The sequence below is a fragment of the Odontesthes bonariensis genome, chromosome 7 (assembly GCF_027942865.1).
Source record: "Odontesthes bonariensis isolate fOdoBon6 chromosome 7, fOdoBon6.hap1, whole genome shotgun sequence".
NCBI lineage: Eukaryota > Metazoa > Chordata > Actinopteri > Atheriniformes > Atherinopsidae > Odontesthes > Odontesthes bonariensis.
Window position 1 is genome coordinate 31,207,798 of NC_134512.1, and position 23,620 is coordinate 31,231,417.

At 39.3% G+C, this 23,620-nt stretch overlaps 1 protein-coding gene across 2 annotated transcripts in view; it reads right to left on the reverse strand.

Moving 5' to 3' along the window:
- The window catches only part of cttnbp2 (cortactin binding protein 2), a 96,363-nt gene that overhangs the window by 14,408 nt on the left and 58,335 nt on the right, over window positions 1-23,620 (reverse strand). For both annotated transcript variants that reach the window (XM_075470538.1, XM_075470537.1), the window contains exons 5-13: window positions 22,780-23,061; window positions 19,954-20,053; window positions 17,808-17,958; window positions 16,254-16,445; window positions 14,071-14,188; window positions 13,258-13,548; window positions 7,866-7,961; window positions 2,193-2,272; window positions 1,581-1,667 (exon numbers count right to left, since the gene is read on the reverse strand). In XM_075470538.1, the coding sequence (XP_075326653.1) occupies window positions 1,581-1,667; window positions 2,193-2,272; window positions 7,866-7,961; window positions 13,258-13,548; window positions 14,071-14,188; window positions 16,254-16,445; window positions 17,808-17,958; window positions 19,954-20,053; window positions 22,780-23,061 (1,397 nt within the window). The remainder of the gene's footprint in view (window positions 1-1,580; window positions 1,668-2,192; window positions 2,273-7,865; window positions 7,962-13,257; window positions 13,549-14,070; window positions 14,189-16,253; window positions 16,446-17,807; window positions 17,959-19,953; window positions 20,054-22,779; window positions 23,062-23,620) is intronic.

The window sequence follows — 23,620 nt, forward strand, 5'->3', positions numbered from 1 at the left end:
AGGGCTACTCGATTACATATTCAGGTGGGCCAGATTTTCAGACCAAAAAAAGGGCCAGAAATGGTCTTTGACCAGACTACGGATGAAAACTAGCTTTGTAACTATAATCCGGCATATTTACATTTGTTTTTATACTGATGTTCATTAATGTGCATTGTCCCTATTCAAATAAATAAATAAAATTAAAGTAGCAGTTACAACTCGAATAAATCAATAGATAATAGAAAACTAATTTATGTTTTGAAAAATAAAAAAAGTTAATATTATTTTTTTTAACTTAATCAGATCTGACAAAGGCAAATTAAAAATGCTCATAATAAAATAATGAAAATGCTGCTGTGAGGCTTTCTTGGGCTGTGCATGGCCGCTCTATGGTTGTACAGCTGCTGTTGCAATCAAACTCTGCACTTGAGCAGCCCTCTCCTGTGATTCTTCGGGAAAGTTTGCGCAGAAAGTCTGGTGTTTCTCAATGTGGTGCCTCCGCACATAGTAATCTTTTAACACCGCCACGCACTCATTACACAAACACACCGGTTTTGTGTTTGAATGTGACGGTAAAATAAACAAGTATTTGTCCGTCCAGGCGGGGTTAAATCTACTGTTTTGGGGTGTTTTTAAGGACAACATTGTGGTGTGTGTACATTGCAAGATGGAGCTGGCATACCATAACAGCACGACTTCAATGCTTTCTCTAGTATGTTTATAATTGGGCTTTAATAAAGCAAAAGTATGTTTTATCAGATTAATCGATGGAATATTTGCTAGAATAATTACCAAAATATTCGATAGCTGCAGCCCTATGAACAATAATCTATTTAAAATATTATAGATTAATGATGCTAAATTGCAGAAAAACAGCAGAAATGAAAAGAAAAGAAAGACATTTACAGCGTTTCAGTTATCATTATGAAGGATGATTAGGGAAGAAGATCTATCCTTCATCACTGCCTCGAAACACAACAGACGAATGAGGGCGTATCATTACATAGCGCCACATTGTCTCTTTCTGCTTGTGTCAAATTTCTTTGTCTCTGTAACAAACAACATTTGCTGCCTTTGCCATGGTAACACTACAGACGTGACACTGCAGTGACTCAAACACTGCTGATTGTTACCAATGTGGCGACAGAAACTGTAAACAATTACAATGTCATCACTAATGATTTGACAATTCCACTATAGGAGGTCTCCTTGTTGTAGTCAAGTCTCTGAAATGCAGATATACTGAAGCAACAGTGGCTGGTTTCACAGCACTGAGAGAAATCACACGACTGTTTTCATGCAATTTCTGTCTGATTGCATCACCCAGTGCAAAAAAGCTACTTTTTTTTTTCTCCAGAGAGGTACACCTTTCCCAAAACTTCTTCATGTCAAAACTCTCACAAAGAAAAAGAAGCTCATATTTTCATTCAAACAATAACGGAATTTGCTTTGAAGAGACCTCACTTCACCTGCTTTTGTTCTCTCATTCACCCAAGCATCAACATGAATAGCTTTGGTCAGGTGTTCAAATTGAACCGTTACACTCTGGTGACATCACAGCTTTGTGTGTGTTGGTGTTTGAAGGCTGGTGGACATACCTTGATACAACGAGCAACTACATTGGCAATATACTCCTGACAGCAGCCCTCCAGCCCGTGAAAGATTAGATTGCCGTACTGCTCCACCTAGACCCAGACCGAAAAAACCGATGAGAGATGAACCGGCATGATGAATTGAAACAAAAAGTGAGAGAGTGAAGCTCTGCCTCCATGTAACCCTTTTTTCTAGAGTTTAATAAGAGTTATCAGCTGTATTCGCACCTCTGTATCCCACAAATTATTCAAAAAATGCATTCAATCTCACTCAATTTCTATTTACTGATAATGAAATACTTCAAATTTTCTCCAAGGATCAAACCAAACCCTTTTAAAATCAACTTTGAGCTCAGATTTTATCAGTGCATGTTTCCATTTTTTGTATTGCCCTCTATTTGGCACAGCCAGCAGGGGGCAGTGTAGCTGCTAGAAAATGGTGAACACTGTTTCCCTGTTTCTCCATTTCCTTTCATCCTGCCCATCATCTCCTCCTCTTTCTTAACCAGATGCAAGCTTCTCACTCCCCAACCCAATTGTTCAACGTCTCCTTCAGCCAATCCCTCAATCCCTCGCAGTCCTTTCTGTACACATGCATGTGTTTGTGCATGAGCTTACCAGGCGGACACAGTTGTGCAGCAGTGGCAGGGGGAAGAGGGATTCCAGAGCCAATTCGTCAAGGCAAGACTCAGACAGACCTGTCAAAAACACACACACACACAAATAAACCCTCAAATCCTCTCCGATTTATGTGCTTCAACTGAACCTGTTCAATGCAGTACTGTTCCTACTGTGCTCGATGCACACATAATTAATTATTAACTTGTCATTAATCAGCTAAGGGCCTGTAATATAGATAGATAGATAGATAGATAGATAGATAGATAGATAGATAGATAGATAGATAGATAGATACTTTATTCATCCCAATTTGGGAAATTATTGTGTTGCAACAGCGTACAGTATAAAAGATATGTAAACAATTAAAGGAAAAACAAGCAGATAGAATAGTGTAAAAATAGAGAATAAACATAAGCTATAAACAAATCTACAGTATAGAATAAACATTAGAGAAATAAACATTAGCTATATACAAATCTATAGTATGAAGATTAGGGTAAATAATAATAATAATAGTAAACATCAGTAAACTAAATAAAAACAGATTTTTACATTTAACAATAAAGGTAAAAATAAATTCAACTGAGCAGGCTGAACCGATAAGAAATATAGGGTATATGGATAAAATATAGGGTATATGGATAATTTACATTATATTGTACTATGATGATATTTGTGCAAATGTTATTAGTGCAAAATGAGCAGTTGTGCAAATTGTCATTGCTATTGTTTTTAGGAGAGACTTCAAGCCTATTGAGCTTGAAGTTCTCTTCCAGCCAGAGGGGAGGTGTTGTAGATGGTGATGGCTGCTGGTAGGAAGGATTTCCTGAATCGTTCCTTGTGACAGCGGAGCTGGATGAGCCTGTTGGAAAAGGAGCTCCGCTGTCCAACCAGCAGCTGGTGGAGAGGATGGTTGGGGTTATCCACGATGGATAACAGTTAAATATAATATAATATGGATATATTAAATATAGCACAACAGAATGAGGGAATGTTAAGTATGGGTATTTGCTCACTTAATAGCTGTTAATGCTTTATTTTTTAAACATACTTTAACATACATATCATAGCCTTTAACTGCAGTTTACAGATGAACAGGAGTAAGTCTAAACGTGGGGTTTTGAAAGCTTGGTTGAGGTTTAACATGTAACTCAACTTTAAATTTCCATGTAAATCGCTGCAAGAATGCTGCCCTGATACCCAATTCCACCTTCTCCTCTCTAATGTGTACAAATAATTTCTGCAGCACAACTAATGTATCTTAGACTTGGCTTGTTTTAAAAGCAAACAGGATTTTTAGTCAGCAAAAATAGTAACACACTCATAAATGACATCTCATATGTGCAAAACATCCAGTTTACTGTAAAAAGACCAAACACATCTATTTATCTTCACTGATGCACATCCACTCTCCAGACAAGCAAACATTTTGTCATCTTTACAAATACAGTATATATAGTGTTTAGATTTTATCGCTAAAAAATATTTTCTCATAGTTGAGTGACTAAGTTATTACTGTTCCTTATAGCCTTCAGGAATAGAATGACAACAGTGTGTAAAATGTGTGTATAATCCTTCTTTTGTCTGTCACTGGTAAGAGTGGAGAACATTTCTTGGTCTATCACAGACACTGCAATGGATGCCTGAGTCAGGATGCATCCCACAAACACACACAAACACCTCAATTCCCGAATGAACACAGGAGATGGAAAACTCAGCTGCTGCTCTGCCTGCTTTTCATGGTGACAGTCGATTTTCCTTTCTCACTGAGATGAAAAATACAGAGGAAGCAATTGAAGGAACAGAGGCACAAAAACAGAAGCAGAGAGACTGTCTGCTGCTCAGTGCTGCTGCAGTGACTCATCTGTAATCTCTAACTGCTGACTGGGTACAATTCTGGTTTGATTTCGAAGAGTGTTCTGGTCCCAGTTCTTTTTTATAATGGCAAGTTAAATTTTTTCGTTTAAGATTAGCATTCTTATTGTTAAAAGTTCAGCACCAAAGAGCACTGAAAGCTAACTTCAGAGATTAACAGCTAAATTGTTTGACACAGCAGTAAGTACTGATTTGGTAAAAGAACACCACTATAATATGCAAATACATTAAGAGCACACATGAAAAGACAGCGACTGTTGTAGATGGGTTATTTTAGAATGAGCATTCAGGGAGGAATTCAAACAAGACGGCACTTTTATGATATACATTGCTGGAAAATGATGGCAGGTTTGCACACTCTTGGAACTCTCTCAATCAACTTCATGAGGTAGTCACCTGGAATGGTTTTACAGCAGTCTTGAAGGAATTCCCAGATGTGCTGAGCACTTGTCTGCTTTGCCTTCACTCTGTGGTCCAACTCGGCCATCTCAATTGATATTTGAGCAATTCTTGGTCAAATAGCCCTTACATAGCCCTGAGGTGTGTTTGGGGTCATTGGCCTATTGGAAAACCAAGGATGGTCCAGCTAAGCACAAACCAGATGGAATGGCATGTCACTGCAGAATGCTGTGGTAGCCGTGCTGGTTAAGTGTGCTTAGGATTTTTAATGAATCACCAACAGAGTCACCAGCAAAGCACCCCCTTACCATAACACCTCCTCCATGCTTCACAGTGGTAACCACACATGTAGAAACCATCTTCTCACCTTTTCTGGGTCTCACAAACACATGGAGGGTGGAACCAAAAATCTAAAATTTGGACTCATCAAACAAAAGGACAGATTTCCATTTGTCTAATGTCCATTCCTTCTGTTTCTTGGTCCAAGAAATTCTCTTCTTCGTGTTGTTCTTTCTCATAAGTGTTTTCTTTGCAGCAATTCGAACACGAAAGCCTGATTCATGCAGTCTCCTCTGAACAGTTGATATTGAGATGTGTCTGCTACTTGAACTCTGTGAAGCATTTATGAGGGCTCACATCTGAGGCTGGTAACTCTGATGAACATATCCACTGCAGCAGGGGTAACTCGTGTTCTTCCTTTCCTGGGGCGGTCCTCATAAGAGCCAGGTTCATCATAGTGTTTGATGGTCTTTGTGACTGCACTTGCGGACACGTTCAAAGCTCTTGAGATTTTCCAGATTTACTGACATTCATGTTTCAAAGTAATGATGGACTGTCGTTTCTCTTTATTTAGTTGAGTGGCCATAATATGGATTAGAATAGTAGTCAAATAGGGCTTTTCATTGTGTAGACCTTATTTTTTTTACCAACCCCAGCTCTACACAACACAACTGATGATCCAGAAATTAACTCTTGACCAGGCTGAGAATTTTAGGAAACTCAAACCACAGCTGTTATTTTCTTCCATCAACAGATGTCAACAGTGGTTGGCCGTCCAAATACATCCCACTTTGAATTGTACATTGTTTAATTTAAAATCTAAAAATTTAATTTGCTTAGACATTTTTCCTCAAGTATGTCAATATGTTAATATATTACATTCATTTTAGTGGTTCTAATTCATAGTTGTCTCTAAAATTGTCCCTAGGAGTGTGTGTGAGCGTGTGTGTGGTTGTTTGTCTCGTTTGTCTGTGTGGCCCTGTGATGGACTGGCGACCTGTCCAGGGTGTACCCCGCCTCTCGCCCGATGACCGCTGGGATAGGCTCTCTGGTGTGACTACATATACATTCTTATACAACATATAACCATGAAGCATCTCAGCGGTCAGAGAACAAAGTCATTCTTGAAGATAAACACATTGTGACTATCTAAATCCACAGAATATCTGTGTATGCCTGTGTATGCCTGGAGCAACCTACAGTACCTGCACAAAACAAATGCCAAGGAGTACTGATGCTGTTTGATGTAGGTTTTTTCTGTTGACTGTGCTGTTTGCAGTGGTGTGTATGAAAGCGTTAAAATTGGCTTGTTCAATTTCATAAAATCTGCTTTTGCAAAAGTTCAATGATGAAGATCTCTTTCCTCTCACCTGCCCAGCATTCCATTTCACTTTCTGACCTTTGACGCTGTCAAATTCCCCTCATTCATGATCACTGTTGTGGCCCAATCAATCTTCTTGCACACTTTTTTCCCAGTTTTTCAAATCTTTCTCTGGTTCTATCATTCTCTGTACAGATTGACTTTCACGCAACCCAACTCCTCCCCATCTCCACCTCCATTTGATACCCTAGGGCCCTCATTTGAAGTCCCTGCTATAATAATCTCACCTTATCCTCCGCCACCTTTATCAGCACCCTGCTTAGCATGATGTCCCATTGGAGTATGATCGGCAAACATTTTCCATTTTCTGTACATCAATAAATTTGTTTGTACCTTCTAACTCTTTTAATCTTAGTGAACTGACAAATGTGAAGTGAGTGTGGATCTTTCTCGCCGCATTGAACAATATTTTAGTCAATAGTGAGCGTGTTATAAAGCAATGTGCCTGCATGGACCTTGTTATGATTTCTGCAGGCATATATAAAACTAATGTTAGGACAATAACAGATGTGTGCAATTACAGACCTGTAGAACCATGCAGCATCACTCCCACAGCAGACAGAATAACAGAAACTGACAAAAGTTGTCTATCAAAACAAAAAGAGGTTTGAGAAGAGAGCTATAAAAGAGTGAAAAAAAAACAAGACCAACTAGCTGAATATGAGGAATGTAATCCATGACTGTAGAAGAAAGCCAGAGGACAGCACCTGTAATGACGAATGAACTTTTGTTTTGGCCTTGATGCAGACAGCTGCATCATATCTTCTGCCGTCCTAACACACCAGACTTTGTCAAACAGCTACTGCTGTGTTATTGTTGTTGTTAGATCTTTTGAAGTTGCACTGTACACCGTTTCACTCGCTGCTGTGATGTGAACTGTGAGACTGAAGTGTTTGTCACTGGGCTTCTGCTGGCTAATATGCTTTCACTGGTCTGTGGAAATGCTAAAAGTTTTTTGTCCGTTTGATTTTGAGCATCTTGATGGGTCTTTATAAAAAAGATAGAATACACAGATGTGGTCACATCTGCTCAGATGGCCATCGAACCCATGTTCTAGTACTTTGTGGCAGTCCTTGTATGTATCATGTCAGGAGGTTAGTAGAAGAGGAGGTCATAAAAAGTCAGAAATGAATGTGAACAAGTTAATTTTGTCGTGCTGAATTTAGATAATCATTTCAAATGGCAAAATATGAACATGAACACTTCTTCAGTTTTAATATGTGTCAAGTGAACTTTGAACTAGCTCTTTGTAAAGTGTGAAATTGTGCAGCACTGGCTGTATGTATGAAGTTATGTATGTATGAACTAACAACCTTTTCCCAGTACAACACAAGCTGCACTTGTGCTTTGAAATAGTACTTTTCATGTTGCAATTATGAGTTTCAAGGCTAAATATCCGATTTCTGTTTTTCTAAAATAAAATGTGTGTATTGTGACCTAAGAAGCACACACACCTGTTCTGTGTTGCAAAGGTCTAAATAATTTCTTTGATCTTGATTTAGATTGGTTATTATCTGATCAAAGTAGTTATTTGGTAAACGTGTCCTGGCTTGACTTTTCCATCATGTGATGTGGCTTGGTAGGTACATCTGGGTCTACACTGCAAATGTATCCAAAAGAGATTTGTAAGAACCTTTCATCTACCAAATGGCATTAGTTAGCAGTAACACTGATTCAGTGTTACTGTTGGGTCAGTAACACTGGATGAGCACAGACTAGGGGTGCCAGGTTTGTACCTTTGAGGCGCATGGTGATGCACTGGCTGTGAGGCTTTCTAACCAGGTCCCAAGGGGATAAAGGCAGCTCCTGACCGAGCAACCACTCTGTATCTCCTGGAAGAGAAAAGAAGAGATGGGAACATCACACGTCAGTTATACATACTGTACCAATACTTGTACAATGTACATGAGTACAAAGATCACATACAATCCTTGAAACACAAAAGCATGCTATTGGCTTCAAACACACAAAATGAAAATACTGCTGCTGCTTTTTCTGTCACTTAGCTGTCTTTAAAACATTTTTTCAATTTCTGCCACATATGCATTAATACCTAAAGCACCAAATGTATGGCTTTAAAGGAGAAGCTAATTGTATACAGGGAAGATAGGGCTCCAACTCTAACTTTCAAAACCTTTTAACCTGATGATTATACAAACTCTTCATTCAGAAAAGTTTGAAAGTTTTCTAAAAGGCCACAAAAACTTACATTAAAAATGTAAGCTTATTTGTCTTAAACTTTTTTAAAAAAGGCACAAGTACAGTAGACTATTAATAATCAGAATATTCACTGACCAGCTTTATTGTATTTAGAAAATACAACCTATTCTAAAATTTGATGCAATACTAAAATACAAGTAACGACATGCTGGACGATTCCACAACAAGTTTAACTGGTGACAAATGAAAGTGTCAGGATTGGGTATGAAAAGAACATCCACCAACGGCTTAGCCTTTTCAAACAAGGGTGGGTTGGCCGTGGCTCAGTGCTTAGAGTGGATCCTCCAATAATCGGCGGTTCGATTCCCACTCTCCCCGCAAAAAAAAAAGAAAAGAAAAGCAGATTGGTGAACTGACAGCAGTCCTCCTTGAGCAAGGCACCGTACCCCCATGCTCCCCTGGCGCTGTGATTGGCTGCCCACCGCTCCAGTGTAATAATGGCATCTGTCTCCATGAGTGTGTGACCCTGTGCATGTGTGTGTTAAACAGGTGCCAACCTGGATGGGTCAAATGCGGAGGAGTAATTTCATGGGACTTCATGACAATAAAGTAATCTTAATCTTAATTGTGCCCACCACTTTGTGTCAAAATCTGCCAAAGAATCATCAATCAGTTGAAAAACTAAAAAGAAATTTGAGTCACTCCACCCAGTCTGCCTCTGCTTCTATAAACATTCTATAAATGTAACCTGAAATCATAATGAAAACATAAGGCAAGCCTTGTAAGACAGAAGACATCAGTTTACATTGATTGAATGGTGCCAAAGCCAGTGTCTATGATGATATGGGTTTGCATCAGTGTCCATGGAATGGATGACTTACACATGTGTGTGGAGGCACTAATGATGCAAAATTTTGTAGAAACACATGCTACTATCAAAGTGAAGTCTTTTCCCAGGAGGCCCTTGGTTATTTCAGCAGGATAAAAACAGACCCCATTCTGTGTGACTACCAGGAAGGCTTCATAGACAGAGAGCGTGTGCTTGACTGGCTTGCCTGCTGTCCAAATATATCTCCTATTAGAAATGTATAAAGCATCATGAAGGGGACAGTAAGACAGTGTCTTTCACTGCAACAATGAGTGTCTTCAGTTTCCAAATAATTGGAACATATAAACAAAAAGAAGGGCAATGTAACACAAGAGTAAATATGGCTGGCATCAGATTTTAGATCTGTTTATATTTTCTAAATACAATGACGATGGTCTGTGAGAACATTAAAATTAATTTTCTTATAAAGGTTCAAACTATTAACAAAGAACAGATTTTTTTGTTACATCGTAGAAGCTTCTCAATCATTCTGGAAATGGAGTTTATATGTCCACTGCATTAGTTAGTCTACAAAATTGCAGCCAATTGTGAAAAACATCCATCATCTACTCCTGGAGTCCATGCTGAAGTGTCCCCATAGCTTTGATTTGCTCCACATTCTAAACCTAAAAGATATCCAATTTACTGTCATAGCAAGATATATTTAGACTTAGAAGTGAAACCAGCAGATATTTGGAATTTTTTCTGGACAAAATTTAAATTAATCCACAATCCATCCCTAAATATACTTTTAGTTTAATATGTTATTATAACTCTGTGAAATTTGTTTTCAGGTTTCAATTAATCATTTATAAATCTAATTTGTCTATCAGTTATGTTATCATTGAATTGAGTGTTCTTAAACTGAAAATGTGTCATTTATTAAAGCGCAAGATTAACTTTTGAAATCATCTATTTTAGGTGCACAACAGTCCAAATTTTCTGATTAATAATAAATACAGAGAAAAGAATTACAATGTTTTACTCAAGATTATTATTCAATAAATTGGAACATGTAAAATGTTGAGGTGTTAAATAGTTCAACACAAAGATACATAAATCTAATGTGAATATACATCTAACAACAAATACAGAAATGAGAAATTAATGTAACAAGATTACTGCCTACATGTGTGCAGTTTGATCCTGGTTGACCCAGAAGATGGACATTTTTTTATACTAAATTGGCTTCTAGTTCCCCTTCCTCCCACTCTCCCCCAACCTCATCCATTATGCATCCCTCCTCAGCTATCTTCCATCACCATCATCATCTAAATACACACACACACACACACACACACACACACACACACACACACACACACACACAAAAAAACAGTTTATATATTTCCCAGCATGGAGGAAACAGTAAGAATGACAGAGTGATGTAACAGGAGACGACCAGGACAAAAACTGGCGAGCAGTTCTTGCCATCTGAGGCAGACAACATTGATTTCCTTTTTTTTTTTTTTTTTTCCATTCTTGGGTTCAGGCAGGCCTGCACACATACACACAATCATGTCTGACACACATGTAACTCGAACCCAAAGCAGCCTTCAACGGAAGCGTGACCCAAACACGCACCGGCGATGATTGATACACAGGAGCAACATATTAATTAACAGATTAATTATTCAACAGTTAAAAAAAGATCTTTGAACATTTAAAGCTCTGAAAAGCAGCTTTACAAATTACATCTTATACCATATGTAAGAGATCCATGTTATAAGAAGCATCAAGAGGAGCAGTTCTGTTAATGGTTCCATTAGTTAGCCAACTTTTTCATAAAAAAAAACAGAACTCAAATCCAAACATAATCTGGCCTTGGCAGTCATCTCATATGCCATATTTGCATCACCAAAAAATACTGATTGTGTTCATTTGTAATCCCCAAAGGGAGATGATAGTGTAGCAGTACAAAATTTTGATAAAAAAAAATATATATACACATATAAACATCAGTTAACAAACTGTTGTAATGTAGCAGACAGAGAGGCGTGGCTGAAATCTCCAGAAATTGCTATAAATGCATTGGGGTGTTGTCTTTGTAGCTTGGCAACAACAAATCTGATGACATTAAATGCAGCATCAGCAGGTAACACAAGTGAGCTCTTTCAGTAGACGAGATCGATGGAAATTCGCAGCTGATAATTCAATAACCAGGATGCAGAGATGCTCTCTCACAGTAACATGTCCAGGATTCACACCTTTCTTCACTCATACTGCTCTGATTGTAGTCTTTTATTATCTGGAAGCTGAGTAGAGAGGGACTGAAGTTCAGAATATGTTCCCGCAGCCTTGTCTTAGTGAAAAAAATACTACAATATTTCTGCACTGTCCTCAACAGCGCTCCAAGCTCGTCCACTTTATTTGACCCCATGTCTCCGTGACTATAAAGGAAAAAAAAAATGGTTTAAACTTCCTCCTCCTTGCCCTCCATTTTGCTCCTACCCTACATCCACAATATCCCCTAGTCAACTTGTTAGGATTTGGGATCATATTCCAGGCATTACTTGGCCTATAAAGAGCTCAATCAGCTGCAAAGGGAAACAACTTCCCCATTGGCAAGGTTACTCACCATAACAGATGTTATAAAGTGCCAGAATTACCAGCAGAAATAATTCCAGCAGCATAGTATCAAAACCAGTGTAGAAAATGATTTTTCATTAGAAAATCAGACACGATATGATGAGAGTTACTGCAACAGGCTGCCATAGTGTGGCACCATTCTAGGACTCCAAAAAAACAAAAAGCCTTGAAATAAATCCAGTAACACCTCTCAAATAATCATTTCATAATATCCATATTGCATGTGACTTAAGTAAATAATTTGTTGTTTACTTTTCAAGCCCCCAATTTCAAATTATACCTAAGAGTGAAATATCCAACACTGATTGTTGCACTCATTCACACCTATCATTCGATGGGTGTGAGACAAGCAGCCCGACTGCAGTAAACAAATCAATTCAACCGTTCCACTACTGCATAATCCTGCAAGATGTTTACAGAGGTGCTGTTAGAAGACAACATGACTAGAGGACTGGTGTGGTTCATAGACCAAACAGATTTTTTGGCCAATAAGTATGTTATCCCTCGTTCATTTCATTGATCTTTCTCTCAATTGTTGACATGATTTACTTTCAGGACTGTCAAGAACTGCAAGCATAAAATAATTTACACATTCACAGAAGCTATTTAACTCTGACCCCAGGGCTTTCGATATCCAACATATCTGCTGCAGGGTACTTTACAAGACCTTTTATAAGCTTTCATAAAAAAATTATTTAAGAAGAATGTTCACTTTATCAACCTGTTGGTAAACCAGAGGGATGGATTTTTGCCAACATGGTACACCTGATCTTGCTCTTTTTTATTATTATTTATTTATTTTTTTTTTTAAATTGTTGCTGTAAGCCACTGTAACTGCACAGATACATAACAAGTAGCAGAGTGAATCGAGAGGAGGCGCTAACACATCGTCATAGACAGATCATGAGGAAAGCCTCCCTCTGTCCCTTCAATGTGCTGTGAGAAAAGCACACAAGCAAGGTGTCATGATTGGACTTGGCTGTGGTGTTTTGTGTTCTGAGTTTCAGGCGGGGCTGAGCAGGTATCCAGGAAGGCTTGGGCAGAGTCTGGATTGCTCCTGGAGCACATCTGTTGTTAATCTGCGATCATTTGGCGCAGCTTCTTAAGGATCTGCAGGAGCTCCAGTCTTCGCCACATTGCTCTCTTTGTTCTCGTGGTAATCAGGCCGACCAGTGTTCTCTGTGTTTTTTCTTAGTGAAACCTACCTTGTCTAACTGTGATCTTCCTTCATTATTATCACATCATCGCTACCCTTCATCGATCTACCTCTGTGTTGAGTCTGCTCTTGGGTCCACTTTGTGCGTATAGGCTATTTCATAGCTGTGACACAAGGTGACCAAGTAGAATGGACAGAGGAAAGAAAGTGAGAGTGGTGAGAGAGGGATAGACATTAGACAAAGGAGAGACAAAGGATGGAGAGGGAGAAAGGGGCTGAAAGAAGGAGAGAAGGAAAAAAAAGAGAAACAGAGACATGAAGACAGCTGTATAAAAGAAAAAGTGTGTTTCCTTACCGATAAGGATTGAGGCGATACTGGCGGGGCCGAGGCCTAGCAGAGGGCGCTGTGCCTCCTCTCTGCCTGTCTGAGATTCTCCACAGAGTGTCTGAAGGTGGGAGGTGATGGCGTCACTGAGGGCAGCACTCAGCTGGGCCCAACGCGTTGACCGGTCGACTGTCACTCTGCCCAGAACTATCTGGCTGCTGGCGATCCCCTTCGCCTCCTCTTCTTCCAGAGTCTCCAGAGGACACATGGACCCTGTTCCTACACCTGAACACTGGAGACAGACCAGGACCCGGTATGAATCTGTGGGAAGGAGGAGGAGAGGAGAGTCATCATTTTAGGTCACAGTATGGTTACACAGAATAAAGGTTAAAAAAAAAAGGGAACAGAATTGACAGCAGTTGGAAAATTAGGCCTGAATGTTGTACTTATGCAGAAATGTTTCACTTGTGATCACTCTTTGAAAGATAGGCCATTTGGAGCTTTTTGGTCTTGAGGGTCTGACTCAATAGCACTTCAAACCATCAGCACAGCAGCAAAAATATAACATAATCTACCTCCTTCCCCCACAGCCAACCCTATTATGAGTGTATACAGGTTCTCTGCGCAGGGGGAAATTTTTGTGGGCATTCAACTTCAGTTTTGGTTTTTCAAATGATGTACCACCTGTCATCTGGATAAATTGCTGTTTACTTCTGGGGTGATGGTCTGTTTTTGTTTCTGGCCTGGTTGGAGCCACTATAAATTCTAAATACAAAACTACAAAAAAAAACTCCCAGGATACTGCAGTACTAATTAGGACACAGATGCATGCACAACACTCACAGAGATTTTCAAGTAGATCTTTGCAGTCGTCAGTTGCCACGTCATGAATAGTGCGGTTACACTTATCCCTCCTCTCAATGTACTGTTCACTGTGGCTGCACAGCACCTCCAGACACTCCTGTGCACACAAACACAGATCTGAACAATATGAGAACAGGACTAAAGGAGACATTCCCACCATGAGTACAACTTGTCTATAAATTGTGTATATGCAACCACACAGGTGCATGTTATTGTGTAAGTACACATCACAGATGTTTTTATTCAATTTATTTGCAGTGTAGTCCAGTCTAGTGTCTCTTCCATTCGTTTAAACTGAATGTTTCCAATAATCCCATTAGCCTGCCAGTGTGGAGACAGACAAGGTTGGACATTAGTTAGTCGGTGGGGTTACATGGCACTGTAAAAATCAGATTAAGGGCTAAATTACAATAAGACTGAGTTATAACGTTCATGTATACACCTTAATCTGTCAAGAAATTGAATCGGATCGGGTTACTTGTGATCGGATTAAGACCCCGGGATAACTCGGTTGAAAGTCACATTAAACCTGCTTGTAGATGGTGAAGCACGTGGTCAATTGGATTTTACATTCTGCACAGCTCAAGATTTTTTCCCGGGATCGTGAACCGGAAGTCAAAGGAGACGATATTACTGTTGTCGCCGCCGTCGGAAAGAAACAAACAACACGATGGAGAACGCGCCGTTGTGCATCACGTTTGTGCAACAAGCAGCTCATCACAGACCAAATGTAGAGGGACGTAGCTTCGTCTTGCTCTTCGTTCTCCATCTTTCTCGAATGTATGAGTTTGCTGTTGTTGTTGGTGGTGAAGCGGTCAACCAGAAGTGGCTCTATTAGCAATAGTTGAAATGGGTACAGCGCCACCTATCGTATCGAGGTATGACATGCTTTGTGCCAATGATTCGATTCATTCAACGCCATATATCCAAAGATAATTTCCCTTCCTCAAATAAGGAGCATAACCCAACTATAGCTATAATCGAATTAATCTCATCATGTAGACCCACTGAGTGATATGTAGGGGATTACGTATGAGCTGGAGAGAAAGAAGAAAGTCCATGTAGTGTATGTAATTACACACGATGGAAAAATGATAACATTGTGCCACGGTGTACAGGATAATGGTGTGCCAACTCTCAAAGTAGTAGGGTGAGTTTATGCATTGTTATTGAGATTACAGCTGTGTTACAAAGTTGATAAATGTTTGGTGTTAGGTCTAATGTTCAGCCTGCTGTTCGGCAAAACCAGCAGGTCAATAGTAGGGCTGCAGCTATCGAATATTTTGGTAATTGAGTATTCTATCTAATATCCCATCAAATATTCCATCGATTAATCGAGTAACCGGATAAAACATACTTTTGCTTTATTAAAGCCCAATTATAAACATACAAGAGAAAGCATTGAAGTCGTGCTTGTTTATTTTACCGTCACATTCAAACGCAAAACCGATGTGTTTAATGTGTAATGAGTGCGTGGCGGTGTTAAAAGATTACAATGTGCGGAGGCACCATATCGAGAAACACCAGACTTTCTGCGCAAATTTTACCGAAGGATCACAGGAGAGGGCTGCTCAAGCGCAGAGTTTGATTGCATGTTACAACAGGAGCTGTACAACCATAGAGCGGCCATGCACAGCCCAAGAAAGCCTCACAGCAGCATCCCTTCGCGTTATGTGGATAATGGATAGCATTTTCATTATTTTATTATGAGTATTTTTAATTTGCCTTTGTCAGATCTGATTAAATTAAAAAAAATAAATAAATAGATTTATTCGAGTTGTAACTGCTACTTACTGGTCAAAGACCATTTCTGGTCCCGTTAATTTTTTTGGTCAGAAAATCTGGCTCAGCTGAACATGTAATCGAGTAGCCCTGCTGTAACGTAAGCACGTTGTGTCACACTAAAAAAGGAATCCGTGCGAAACGTGAGCTTTAAATTTGATTAAACGAGGCTTCGAGGCAGAGGAAATTCCTCGATTATTTTTTTTTAATCAAGTTACTCGGGAATCATTGCAGCCCTAGCCAATGGGACTGAATCCTATGGTGAATAAAGATGCTATGAAACAACACTATGGGCTCAAAGAAGCTGGAAAGATATACTAGGCACATCATGGTTGGGTCAGTAAACACATTTACACCAATCATATTCATTTTATTTCCACCTTGAGGCCAAGTGCAGCAGCCATGTGTGCAGTGGTCCAGCCATCACTGTTGGCTTGGTTTAGTAGGGCAGCAGGCAGTGCCAGGCTGGTGGGTGAATCAGGAGGGTCACTCGGTGCTGGATGGCAGAGGAGGAGACGCAGGGTGTTTACGTGTCCTGAGCGCACAGCAGCGTGCAGCGCCGTGCAGCCATCCTGCAGAGAGGAAAAGGTGAGTCCCCGAGCACACAGGTTCAGTTCAGTTCAGTTCAGTGATAGGGTGAATTTCATAAGTCTGACATTAATTGTGTTTTTAAAGGAAGAGCTGAAATGATCTTCTGTTTTAAACTCTATCTCTGACTAACCGGAGAACAAAAATGTGTCCGATGTTGCATATTAGATCAGATCAGGACTGCCAATAACAGCAAATTTTTAGTATAATTTTTTTTTACTGTAACTTTCTATAATCAGAATCATTGACAACTAAAATTATGTCAACCAATCAGGTAACAGACTAATAGTTTGAACTTTAGTTTTCACACATTCAAGCACTCTTAATAGTAAATAAACTGTAAGTTTCCGAACTCTCAGTTTTCAGTTTGTAAAATTTTTTACAGTCAATCATGGATAAGAACAAATCATTTGAAACATTTCATGCCTAGTCTTCAAAAAGTTCTGCTCTTTGTTCCAAGATGACTCTGATCAATGAGCAAAAACTACTGTTCTGAACTACTGTTCAGAAATACTGAAAATTATAATCAACTGCTAAATATGCAATGAAATCATAAAAATATGCAACTGAGTAATACAAATAAATGTACTTAATTTTTCGCCTGTTTCTGTAGTTTTTAATCATATTAAAAGACAAAAACGACATAAAAACTGACCAAACTGAGCTCTGACAAGACATTCACACTGTTCTCACAACCTACATTAGACCACCTTCTTCATGTCAATTCATTACGTTCGACCCAATAAAGTGGCCAACATTTTCTGCTGGAAGAAAATGCTTCAGCGATCCTGACAGCTCTCTGGCACGGCAGGGTAGTCGGGCTAAATGTAGAGCAAAGCAGGTAACTAAATATAGGGGTGCATTGCATGCTGCCAAAGCAACTCATAGGCCCTTATGGTTACCACGGAAACCCAGAAGGTCCATTAATTAATGGGCTCATACCAATCAGGTGATCATACCCCTAAGAATACTGAAATATTGTGAAGCAGGCCGAAAGTGAAACAAAGAAGAGTGTTACTAACGGGTGACAAAATGGGAGAAACAACAGTGAAGATTTGAGAGTTTCTTATATCATGAAATTTACATTGACAAATCAATCTCGTTGCACAAGTCAAAAGACTAAAAATCTATTTAAATGCAACCGTCGAACTAACCTATAATACAAAATCAAAACTATGTGAAACCATTTTTTTCTTAATCCAGGCAGACAGGAGGAGTTGACTGTATGATGCACATAAGAAGACATGTTCTTTTATTGTACCAAATCAATTAAATTAACTATCAAATTCATAAATTTCACGCAGCACAAGTACAGACAGAGGCCAGTGTGCCAAAGAAAGACTTACTGCGGTGGTGAGTGAGCGTTCTGCTCCGGCGTTCAGCAGGGCTCGGGCACAGTCCAGCCTTCCTGCCTCACAGGCCAGGAAGAGGGAGGTCTGTCCCCCCGCCGCCACCGAGTCCACAGCAGCTCCTGCAGACAGCAGCACCTCCACACAGCTGAAGGGAGGAGGGCAATGTTAAGAAACAAACAACAGGGAAACTAAATGTGTACAAACAGTAACGTGACCCATATTATGGACATATTATAGGAGTCTGCACAACATAATTAATAATGTTCATAATATTTCCGTAAATTTTGTATTTCAAGAAAATACAAAATTGTATTTCCACTAAGGGCTTGGCACCTTCTTATCTGGCGGACATTTTAACTTTTCGCAACTGCGGTAGAACCCTGCGCTCTTCGGGTCAGCTTCTTTTAGAGGTCCCAAGGTCGAGATCTAAACAGTGGAGTGATCGTTCCTTTGCCATTGCTGCTCCTAGACTGTGGAACAAACTGCCCCCTGACATCCGCACCATCACTGATCTCGGCCTTTTTAAATCGAAGCTTAAGACCCACCTTTAGACTGGCGTTAGAACTCTGATTAGGGCCACTATGCATCATTCTAGCCGCTCTTTTTTAATTATCTTAATTTTATACAAATTTTATTCAATTCATTTTATTGCACTTGTGGAAGGCGTTTAATGCCCTGCAGCACTTTTACCATTTCTGAATCGTGTTTTATGTTTTGTTTTATGTATTATTGTTTTTATCCTGTTGTAAAGCACTTTGAGTACCAGTTGGCTATTGTAAAGGGCTATATAAATAAAGTTTGATTGATTGATTGATTAAAAAGAAGGTACAACATGTCCATGTCTGGCAAAAGAAAACTTTGGTGCCTTGAACGCATTAACAACCCTACTGGTAATTATTTAAGATATTTTGCTGTATTTGTTCTAAGTACCTCTTTAAAGTTGTTGTTGTTCCCTATGCTGCACCTGTTCAGACACAAGGGAAGACATAATTACACTCCTGACCAGTAGTGAAGCAGAATGACTGCACTTCAGGTCATCAGGAAAACTGAGCCTGCCTGCTCACACAACCACTGAGTCACAACCCCTTTAAAACCAGTGAGCATCATCAAGTAAGATCTGTTTGTGTGTGTGTGTGTATGTGGTTGGGGGTATGTCAGCATGCCTTTTGGATATCCCACTCTATAAATAACCCAGTGATCAGATATTACAACACTGCACATTCCCCAGCTGGTCCTCGGCATCGTGTCTTTTGGCAAGCCCGCTCACAAAGCTGAGGCTGACAGAGCGACACTGTGAGCTTGGAATCCATCTTGGTCAAACATCAAGATCAATGTGAGTGTTCAAAAGTAAAAAAGTTTGAAGGAGCAGATGTTTTAACTCATCCTTAATTCTCAGTAATGAGGCACCTCGTAATGTTTGAGGAGGAAAAGCACAACTGAATAAATGCTCCACGCATCCAACATTCATCGCAACTACACAGTCGAAGCTCTAAACTGGGTTTGTTTTAGCAGTAAAGAAACCGCCTCATGTGGATTCTAAAGCAATGCGGATAGTCTTGACTTCATAGTATGTATTATTTTCGAACATTCCTCCATTTGAAACTGGTGTTGTGACAGTAATGAGCAGACACGATGGCATTGACATAGATGTTGCATTTTACTCATGGGAGCTTCCAGCTGTGCTTGCTTTCCAGAAAAATATGTGTAAAGACACATTAACTGATAGAACACACACCGACTTCCATTTAAATTTCTAAGGGCCAGAGACACCTTTTGTTTGTGATGGCGACATATGTATTTATGTAAAAATGACTGATGAAAGGAGTTTTTCCATCAATTCATGGCTAAAACTGGGAGTATTCAGCACATACATGTGCATACAGATTTATGATGAACAGAGATCTATAAAACAAAGCCATGGGTATAATAGACTTAATGAATCTCACTAACATAATGCACATCCGTATTTCTGACCAGGTGTTTACACTCAGTTTTACACTTATACATGTTATCAAAGTAGACACTCATTCATTGTATCATGATTTAATTAAACCTAGTATCTCATCAAAACATTTTTTTAAATGTCTAATTTAAATATATAATTGGGGCAGACCCATCTAAAATGTTTATATGAGCTCACCTGCTGTGGCCTTGGGCAGCAGCAAAGTGTAAGGGTGTGTATCCATTTTCATCCGAAACATCAGCAGGAAATCCCGAAGACAGCAGCAGCTTCACACACTCTGATGGAGATAGTGACAGATCCAGAATAAGGGTCATACTTTAGCCTGCTACTGTACGTGAAAGTAACTGTTACCATACATGTGAGCCGGCAGAATTAACTAAATAACAAGTGTTACAACCTAAATGATCAGATGAAAAGATGTCTCACTCAGCAGAGAACAGCAACCAGCAAGTAAAAAGAGTTGTTTTTCTAACCAATATTCTGAAGTAAAAAAGCACTTCCTTGATTGAAAACAACAGTTACTGTATTAGCGTTCCTATACAACAATTCCCATGAGTATAAGCCACAGAGGTGGTCTTTTATCTTTGTTAAAATGACAAAGAATTAAACTTTTAGTCTCCAGGGCAGTAGTAAAGAACCCATTCATCTTGGCAAATGGAGAAAAAAAAAATATCTCCCTGCTTTTGAAAAGTAGTGATGAGAAAAACTTTAAAGAGGCAGAAGCAGGGCAGGACTTCAGCTCACTCCAGTGCATGTGTATCAAAGTAGTTGCTCATATTCCACATACAAATATAGTCATCGCATACACTGTATAGTAAATCAAGTGCTATACTGAAAAAAGGACATCCAGTCTCAGTAATGAGAGGTTGGTATTCTCTTGACAACACGCTTTCATTAGAGAACTAATGTGATATTTCCTTTTTACATACTGGATACTCAGCAATCAAACATATAGGGATTACAGTATTGAACATGTATAATCTGTAAACCAAAAGACTGAAGGAAGGGTTAACTAGGTTCTGTGTGTGTGTGTGTGTGTGTGTGTGTGTTTACACTGCCTGGTTCTGCAGGTATTAATTTTTTTGTATGTGTGATTGCATGCTTTGCATAATTCTGTGCGTGTGTGTCAGCTGAATGAGCACACATTCTGAGGTTAGAGCTCCAACATGACAAACTCACATTCTCCTTTAATGACAGCCAACGTAATGGGATCAGATGCCGCTCACATGACTATTAGCTTTACACCAGCACATGGAAAGAGTTTACCAGCACCAGGCCTTTTTGTCTTCTCACTGAATCTTCATAAAGAACCCATTCAAGGCTTGTCCCAGCAAAGCAAAGCATATCTTTGCTTGTACTAGTTAGCCTTACTAAATCAGTTCTAATTTTCTGTAAATCCACGAAAAGGGAAAGCATGATGCTACAATTGTTAGATTAAATAATAAACAGTTTTTTACAGTTTCTGTTTTGTCACGTTGTATACATGACCCCAAAGGATGCTACCTAATCAAAAACAAGAACTCATCTTTGTTTGTTTTCTAACTCATTAAGTCAAGCTTCAGTACAGGGAATCTTTTCATTAGCCTGACCACAAAATGCATATTAGCGTCTTTCCAGGTCTTAAATATGGGCCAACAAAAGGACAGAATCTTGTTTAACTCAGCCATCTCAGACCATGTTCTAGCAGCGAGTGTTGGCTGTGACAAATATAGCAGGTGGCAGGGAGGTTTTGTGGTTAGAATATGTCTTACAAAATAAATGTCAGAGGTTTAATCTTAGTCATGTTCCCACTGATGGTTTCATTCTCGAGACATTTAACCCTGCTGTGAGCTGCTCTGGAAAAGGCTAGCAACTCAGTGACTAAAAGAGGAAAATCTCAACTGTGGAGGCATATATAGTGACACTCATACATGGCATCCTGTCTATTCCCTACAAATGCTCTGCTTTAAGAGTATGCAGTTGTACATAGTTACGCCTCAGAAAAGGAACTCCTTTAGGGCCTTATTCAAATGCAGCTGTGCAATGGGTGCTGACAACAACTGTGCTCAGGTGTGCTTACTTACTAAAGCTTTGGGGAAGAGCGAAAAAATAATTTAATTTGCTTTTCTCTTTCATTCAAAAGAAACATGAAAAAAAATACAGAATAAATATGTATCTATCTGCATGGAGACTGGCTTAAGTGTTATTACATCAGTAATAAATAATTAGTTGATAAACCTCAATCCTATGAGAATCTTTTGCTTGTATTAAAGTGTATAACAAGCTGTTTATTAATCAATGCAAATCATTATGAGCCTATTGGCATTCCTTACCATTACTCTGTGAAATCAATTAACCAGCTGTACGACTGACCACATTAAGTTTCCACCTATAACTACAGAAAAATAGGAAGAGTAAAAATGAATGCTAAAAAATTATGAAGCGATGGGCTGGGGATCTGTCCAGGGTCTACCCTGCTTCTTGCCTGATGGCAGATGGGATAGGCTCCACCCCAAAAAATGGCTAATAAACTAATAACTGAAGTCATGAAAGTTGCATTCCAGACTAATGCAAGGGATAACCAACCTTTATTATTTACAAAAAGCAATTTTTTGTGACTTCAGCAGTAAAAACATAAAGAAATAAATTTGAAAAAAAAAATACACAGTATAAAAAAATAGGGGGGGTTGTTCGACTCAACTTTCACTCTCTGCAAAGCACCAAGCAACACCTTTACTTCACAATCTTTCTTCTTCTTGAATGGAAAAGTGCTGCTTGGTGCTCTGAAGACAGTAAAAAGTGAGTGTGAGGCCCTCTTCGATACAACTGTCCCTCTTGTTTTTTTCCTTTTTCTAGCAAGTAGTAACAAAAAATGGCAAGCTTAGCCTCGAATACCTTCAGTCTAGACCAAACATCTAAAGACCAAAAAAAAATCTATCAAACCTCTTTCAAACTTTAATTTGCTGAGTGAGTTCTGTCTAAAATAGTATGAATGTCAAATCTCCCCCAAATTATGTTACTGACCTGTGTGTCCATTCTGAGCAGCAGCAAACAAGGCAAAGGTTTGGATGTGGTTGAGGTCAAGATGATTGGGCCGGTTTTCCATGGAGATGGTAGAGGTAACGTTGGTGGTAGAGGTGGTGTTAGTGGACGAGGTGGTGGTAGTGGTCGAGTCGGGTTGGTTAAGCAGCATTAACAATAAAGTGACATTTCCCTGGGAAGCAGCTTGAAGGAGCAGGGGGTGCCCGCTGTCCAGGGCAGCAGGCCCACCGCCACTTAGAGAGGAGACTACGGAGGGACACCAGCCTGCAAGGGGAAGGAGGAGCAGGAGCAGCACAGGTTAAACTGGGAGGAAGCAGACCAGGAGGGAGAGGAAGTGACTAGAAGTGCTGTGCATTTGCAGAGCAGGGGTGTGAGAGGGTGGAAGGGAAGAAGAACAAATCTGATTTCCACATATTCAGTAATACAGTCTCTATTGGTACAAACAAGAAAGAATGCTGGGCCACCTAACAGTAGATGTGCCCAACATTAGTTGGTTGGAGCTCATGTTGTACAGCCAAACACTGTTCAAAGCAACCTTCTTCGTTCTAATTTTTAAGATTTGAATAAATTGAGGCTAAATGTATCTGCAATTTTGAAAAACCAATATCCATTTGTGGGAAACCCCCAGAGTGCTTGGAAACAGAAATTAACTCATTTTGAATACCTAGTTTTATTACTGTGCACACAAAATGCTATTGCATGCACTGTTGACTATTTTATTGCAAAGAAATTACAAACATGCAGATGAATAAATAAAATGAATAAATTAAATTTGATGTATTTTATGAACATGCGATAGCCTTTTGCAGGCCTGTGCTGGACT